Below are 7803 nucleotides of genomic sequence, written 5' to 3' on the forward strand. Positions count from 1 at the left end.
CTGATTAGTCCTCCACAAGGTCATGTGAAAAATTCGTGAAACACAATAGAATGCTTTATTTTATGCTGCTTCTCTGTCCTTATTGGTTGCCCTCACTTTTAGCCTATCTACCGCCGGTGATTTTCATGCTACAGTTGCCGTTCGAACGCTATTTAGGGTTTTTCACAATGGAGATCACATTCCAATACAAAAAACTTGGTGTTGCCATTTGATATTTTCGAAATTTTCTCACTGTAACCGTAGCTGTTAGAGTGACACTGTTGTTTTCCATATCATTCTTGAGCGCATACATCAAAATACCTTATGCCAAAATTTCATTCAGTTTCTGTGAATGGTATGATAGTTAGGGGCCCATATGTCGGGATAGTTTTTTTATAATCACCCTGTATATATATATACACCATTTTCAGTACATTTTCCAAAGCCAAGCCTGGCTGATGACGAAATTTTGCTGACAAGGGGTGGGGGGGGTCAAAAATAGCTAAAAATTTTCTTACGTAATACTTGAGCGGCCCCTTAGCAGCTGAAGATCTCTGCCTATAGGCTCTATTTCACTGATATATATCTACTCTATTTATATATTTATTACTCCATTCGCTGAAGATCTCTGCCTCGGCTTTTGTTCGCAGCTAAAGATGCCTGTACCTCAGCTCCATTTGGAGTTTGGAGCTGAATAGCTGAATATTTCTGCCTCTGCTCCATTCGCAGCAGCTGAAGATGTCTGCCTTTACTCAGTAACGGATCCGGGGGGGGGGGCGATAGGTAAGAACCGAATAATATTGGAAAATTTTCTTGTCCCGTAAAATACGGGACGATCCAACGAACTTACACAATTCGCTTCTCCCGACGCATCGACCTGGATGCGCACCTGGCGGTGCCCCATACAGCCGCGTAGGTCGCAGGGCCAAAGAACCGTCCCTAGTTAAGAACACCAATTATGGTTTCTTTCCTGAATTGTTTTCAACTCTGCTTCAACATTACAACAGCGCAAGAGTGCATTACGAGAGATGCCGAAATGCTTGCTTGACACAGCTGACCAAACCTCCAGTTGTGTCCCCGGGTCTACGATGGTCTTAAGGTGGCATTGATGTACAAATGGGTAGGGGGCAGAAAAGAAAAAGAAATCTCTGCCCGTGCGAGATCTATTTTGGTGCCCCTGATGACGTTTCTCAGCTCAACAATTTTTTTTTCCTTCCAACTCGGTTTTGGCACCCTTTCTTAGAGAGATGCCCCATGTGGCTGCACAGATCGCACGTCCTCTGGGGGCTGAAAGGCTTCAGCCTAGTTTCTTATAGTTTTGGTTTTTTTCATACTATAAATTCTTTATCGAGGGACCAGTGAAAGGTCTGGCCTCTAAGGCCTCAACAAAGATCCCAGCCTAGCGACCCCTGCTGCACGACGTGGGTGCGATAAATGCATCCGGTCTTCCCGCTAGGCCAGTACGTCGTATAGATATTGTATCTAGGAAGTAGTGAGTCCCGTATATACCGTTTCGGGTGGTTTCGAGTCACTCGGTATAGGGTGACTCAAAACGTTACGCCGTCCGCCGATAGCAGTTTTCTTTTACTTGTAGCATTTGCAGCGAATTCACAATGGCACTAACAATTTTAAGGGAACTTTAAAATTAATTTAATAATCTAGAATACTTTAACATTCATTTTTAAAAATATTGGTGGTGTTGCTATTTACTTTCAAAAGTGCCTTATGTGGTGATGACGAAGCTCAGGCCTGGGCGGGGATACGGGGGGGGGCATTGCCCCCCCTCCCCCAACATCAAAGGTGAAGTCGACATATCTAATGCATATATGTATAGATGAATGACATCATCGTCATCTTGCCCCCCCCCCAGCAATAATGACCGTGCCCCCCCCCAGACTTCCAAGTCTATCCCCGCCTATGAGCTCAGGGGTAAAGAACTAAATTCTTCATTCAGCTTTGCTCCTTATAAACTGCCCTGAAACATGAAACTTCCAGTTCAGTAATTTTTTCAAGACCCAAGGAGACATCCAAAACAAAGGACCTCCACACAAGAGACGACAATAAAAAGTGACAATCGTAAAAAGTGAATTTTTCCACACTACACTTTATAGTACTGTGCTGCCATCTAATCTCAAATTTAAAAGTGACTCATGTGGTGATGATGTAGTTTGAAATAAAAAAACTATATTCTTTATTCCGCTCAGTTCCTTATAAACAAAGCTCATAAACTGAACCGGAAGTTTAAACTAAAAGTTCGGTTATTTTATATGAGCATAAGGAGTCGTCCAAAGCAAAGAACCTCTTAATGAGCAGACGACAGACAAACAAGTCGGTTTGTTCGGTTCCCTACAAGCTAAACTCACAAACAGAACTGGAACTTCGAACTGCGAGTTCAGTAATTCTTTCAGGACACAAGGAGACGCCCAAAACAAGTAATCTGGAGAAAAGCAGACGACAGACTGAGGCTTGCATCGAGCTAATATTACTGGAGGGAGTATCCAGCTGCCGCGACAGCAGCGACATCAAATGCAAGAAAATCACGTGACTCGGTGAAAACAAAGTTCCCACCTGGCAATTTGCCCATAGAACTGTTCAGTTCGGTCTCTAAATATTGGGTTTTAAAGATTAAAAAAGGATAGAGAACTCTCTTTTAAAGGTGAAAAAAGATTAAATTATTTATTTCATTAATACTCGAATAATTTCTTTCATTAATGTGGAATAATTTCTTTCATCAATTCTGGATTTCCCCCTTCATTAATTCTGGAATTATTTCCTTTATTAATTATTATTTATTTTCTTACTTCTGGAATAGTTGATTTCATTAATTCTGGATTTGTCTCTTTCATTAATTTTGGAATTATATCTTTTTCATTAATTTTAGAATTATCTCTTTCCTTCATTCTGGAATTATCTTTCATTAATTTTATTATTATCTCTTTCCTTCATTCTGGAATTATCTTTCATTAATTTTATTATTATCTCTTTCATTAATGCTGAAATCATCTCTTTCATTAATGCTGAAATCATCTCTTTCATTAATTTTGGAATTATCTCATCAAGATGCTGAAATTATTTTTTCATTTATTGTGTTAAACTCCTATTTATGCCATAAGAAAATGACGGGGGATTGTGTTTGTTTTCATCGAGTCACGTGATGTTCCGACAAAAGATGTTCGGGGACACTGCCAAGACGGAGACCGCCGACGTCATACTCTCCCCAGTAATATAAGCTCGATGGAGGCTTGATTTGGGATTATAGGCTTTTTTCCCCTTCCAGAGCTGTTTTTCGGAATGTCTTTTTTATATTATCCAGGAGTAAACTGGGCCGTGGTTTTACATTTAATTAATTTCCTTGACTACTCTTTCCTCGAGTTCACCACACCGTGCTATAACCCACTTAGTTCCCCCACTCCTGCAAGTACACTTGTATCTCTAAAGTCACTCTTTTATTCACTTCCATGCTCACCCACTCTCTGAATCACCTTTAGTCATTCATAAGCTTGCACACTGTTTTGGTCACTCACATGCTTGCACACGCTTCAGGTCACTCTTTGGATCGCTCACTCAGGGCCGCAACTAGATGCTTGGTCACCCGGGGCAAGCGTGCATTTTGACGACCCCTTGTAATGTTGAAGGAGAGGTTTCTGAACGAAATTCACGCCCCCTCGGGTCCAGCGCCTGGGGCATAAGATCCGCCTGCTCCCCTCCCCAGTTGCGACCCAGCGCTCACTATTTGGGTAGCTCACCGACATGGTTCCTTGCTTTATAGGTCCCTCTTTTGATATTTTACGCCACATTTTCTCAAACTTTTTGTTCCATCGCCCCCTTCAGAAAATTGTTTTTCCCTCATCGCCCCCCAACTCAAGCGTACCCATAGCTTCTTATACCCGTAGCTTCTATAGCCCCTTTGGACAATTCCATCGTCCACTTTGGGAAACTGATTTACACGTTTACATGTGCTCTAGGTAATTTTCTCTTGCTCATTCATATGCTTACACCCTCTCTAGGTCACCCACTAACCTGCTCTCTCATTCTGCAGGTCACTTGTTTTGGTCATTCACATCCTTGACACGTTCTACGACGCTCACTAACCTTTTTTTTTTCTTTCAAACCGAGCACAACTCAGATCTATCGCCATCTATGGGAAATTTACTACCTAGTGAGTTGTGCCGGAAGTGTAAGTGTGTGTACCTAACAGTCATAGTCTGAGTGTATATATAGTGTAGTGTCTGAGTGTCAGTGCTGCCATATATATTTCAGAAGTGAGGTGAGTGAAGTGTAATGATTGAATATATTTGTAGGCCTGTTGCTCTCTGTGGGGGAGCAACACTCACTAACCTGGTCCCTTGCTCTGAATGTCATTCTTTTAGTCATTCATATACTTGCTGAAGCTTTAAAACCGCTCTTCTTCTCACTCACGTGTTTGCAAACTCTTTAGGTCCCTCACCGACCTAGTCCCTTACTATCTGGGCGGAGAAATTTTGCCGACCTTCCCCCATTCCACTAATTTTCTTGGCCACACATTTCCTCAAATTTGCCATCTTGGGCTACGGCCTGACAAGCCCCCTCCCTCCCCTCCGTAAATACGCCACTGGTGAGAAACTCGACCTTGTCTAACTTTGGACGGTCCTGTCCAATATATGAGATAATTCCAACATGCGTATAAAACATTTGAAAAGTCTGTTTCCATTCTTTCAATCCTTGTTTGTTCCTCGAACTTCACGCAAAAGCAAATTCATTTTCTTATCGAACCGACGTCCAACATGTTTAGCCAACCAAAATTCGCTTCACTGATCTTCTTGTTGACCACTCCTGTAATAACAACGCCCGCTCACGCACCCCCCGAACTTCCGCTCAACGAATACATCCTCCGATACGAAACCGCGCAACTGACCTGGACCACCCTGTCGCTTTTGGAACCGGGGAGCAACGTCACGATCGCCAACGAGACCATAAAGGGCCATCTCAGGTGCTTCAACCAGAACATCGAGTTCTTCGCGACGAGATCTACGGAGTTCATCGGAACCGAAATCGAAGTTCACGGGCGACACGGTCCATGGGTCGGAGATTTCGACATCCACTTCTACGAGTTCGACGACGGCAAGACGTCCGTGCTGGGATACCGTTCCGAGGACGGCCGATTCACGGGCATGATAACGCGAGGTAACGTGACTTACTACATGGAACCGGCCGAGATGTACATCACCGACCGGGTGTCCGGTTCGACGAAGACCATCGTCTACAGGAACGTCGACGTGAATCACGCGAAACTGCGCAGTTTCATCACCAGGAAGCACAAAATTTCCGATAATCCGTGGAAGGGCAATGAAACTAACTCCACGGAAGTTATTACGATCCCCGCGACGACCGATGTCTCCCTAACGCCCTCGTCGGAGATGATAACCACGGCGTCGATGTCAGCGGCTTGCGGAATCGAGATGGTGGCCGATTGGACTCTCTTGGAATGGTTCAACAACAAATATTACGACGCAGCCGCGTTCATGCTGTTGCACGCCAAGTTCGCCGATAAAATCTTCCGATCGCTAGATCTGGCTCCTTTCGAAGTAAGGATCATACCCAGGCAGCTCGTGATCTTCGAGGATGCTCACACGGCGTTCTACCCCTTCCGGAACACGAGCACTTTGGACGATTTTCTGGCGCAAGCGACCAGTAGACGTACCGATGGTTTTTGCCTGTCCATCTATTTCTGCTCCAGGCAGTTCACGACATCAGCCATCGGTGAGTCGTGGATGGCCACGCACGGCACCGAAGGAGGCATCTGCGGACGACCCGTCACTCTGGACGACGAAACTGTGCACTCGTACAACATCGGTGCGCTATCCACCATCAGCTGGAATGGGTTCCGCATGCCCATGGCAGCTACTCTAATGAGTTTCGTCCACGAGCTCGGCCATAGTTTCGGAGCTGAACACGATCCGAGGGACAACGGCCGCTGCGGCCCGAGGGGCCACTCGAGATATTACGTGATGGACAGGACCCTGCATCTCCGTGGTTACTTCAAGGGCATCTTCTCGCCGTGCAGCATGTATCAAATGCGTCTCACGGTTGCCGAGAGAGCAGGCAGGTGCATGGCGTTCGATCCCGTTCCGAACTGCGGCAACGGCGTCAGGGAAACCGGCGAGGAGTGCGACTGCGGGACGAACGAAATATGCGACATCCTCGACGAATGCTGCGCACCTCGAGGAGGACGCGGAGGAGATCCGGGATGCACGTACCGCCGGGAATCGGGATATTCCTGCAGTAGGTTGGACGATCCGTGCTGCACTGAAAAATGCACCGTAGCGGCCGCCGGGATGCGGTGCGCCGCTCGAGCGCACCTTCCAGACTGCGTTTCCATGGAATGCGACGGGAAGTCCGCGAGCTGCCAGAAGAAATTACTCGCCAACGGTACCCCCTGCAAAGGTTCTTCGAAGACGTGCTCCTTCGGATTCTGCAACAGCACCTTCTGCCAAGATAACGGTCTCCGAGGGTGCCTGTGCTCATTCAGCGACTCTTGCGAAGTTTGCTGCGTTGACAGTCACCGCCGCTGCTTACCTGCTCGTTCGTTCAATGGTTCCAAAGGACTGGCTCGTTTCCTGCCCGCTGGTACGAAGTGCGCATTGAGCGGGCATTGCGACTCCAGTGGCGGATGCAATCAGCCTACCCAGCCGGAAATCGCTAAACCAGAAATCATCACGAAAGGGCAAGAGTACAAGATGGCGCTCTGGATGAGCATAGGGATAACAGCAGGGATTTTCGCGCTCGTCTGTGGTTTTTTCCTCGCATCCGCTTGCTTGAGGGATCGGCGCAGGGAACTCGAATCGCGCAGCTCAACTTCCAGGGTACTACTGTGAAAACTGCGCTACATGTACATGGACCGCCATTCATGGCCTCGCACACATCCAAGATACCACCACTACCACCATTTTTGCACCGTGAATAAAAATCCTTAGTTTTTGGTCTAGAATGTCTTGCTGATTTGCAATAACCACGTAGCAACTATTTCTTTGGGTCCTTTTGATGTAAGACCTACCGGAAAACAAGGGAACTAGATTCAGGGCCCGCCTGCCACACTGGAGTTGGGTCCTTAGCCCGAGATTTTTCAAGCTTCCCCTCCCACTTCTGTGAAAACTCTTGGTTTCACTTGGTTTTACTAGGAAGTAAAACCAAAACATAAAAAGTGACAAGGTTTATCTTGTCCGCACAACGGGCCTTGTCAGTCTCATAAGAGTGATGACCAGACTATCATCATCAGACGATGTCATCAGACTAACATCATCAGACGATTTTCAAGTTTGTCCAGGGATTGTAAAACCCCTCTCGGTTCAAAGTCGGGTCCTGCTGGTATGGTGAATTCCATGGCCACCACAAGAATAGCGCTTACAGAGCTCTAGATCTGGGGTCCAGGACAATTCTTATCATTTTTTTGTTACTTCGCAGTATAAATTCACTATACAGGGACCCATCAAAGATCCCAGCCTGATTGCCCGGATGTGGGGAAGGGGGCCATGGTGAAAATGAAAATGAAAGTCATTGACAGTTTAATAATCAAGCCTCGTTAGACTGACCACCAATTGTTCTATTGACGTGAATCGAAGTAATATTTCTTTATCGTATGATTCAAGGTTGTAACGAGCCTCCACCGCTCTATGGTCGCGTGGTCATCGTGCTGGATTCCCATCGTGAGGATCTAGGTTCGAACCCCGTTGGCGGCACAGTTGTGGTCGGCTGAAGTTTGTTTTCTGCGGTTTTCCAACTTCAAGGTGCAAATGCAAGCCGGTCCCCCGAGATCAAGCAGTTTCTTTGACACGATACTTATAACAT

The 7803-nt window shown here is 46.1% G+C and overlaps 1 protein-coding gene across 1 annotated transcript; it reads left to right on the forward strand.

Annotated features, from left to right (window-relative positions):
• The first annotated feature begins 4742 nt into the window (after window positions 1-4742).
• LOC149065909 (disintegrin and metalloproteinase domain-containing protein 10-like) lies at window positions 4743-6833 on the forward strand. Its single transcript, XM_089253322.1, has one exon. The coding sequence runs from the start codon at window positions 4743-4745 to the stop codon at window positions 6831-6833; it is 2091 nt and encodes a 696-aa protein (XP_089109448.1).
• The last annotated feature ends 970 nt before the right edge of the window (window positions 6834-7803 follow it).

Source organism: Pholcus phalangioides, unplaced genomic scaffold, assembly GCF_987345545.1.
Source record: "Pholcus phalangioides strain wild (caught in Gottingen) unplaced genomic scaffold, Ppha-v1.0 ptg000037l_1, whole genome shotgun sequence".
Taxonomy (NCBI): Eukaryota; Metazoa; Arthropoda; class Arachnida; order Araneae; family Pholcidae; genus Pholcus; species Pholcus phalangioides.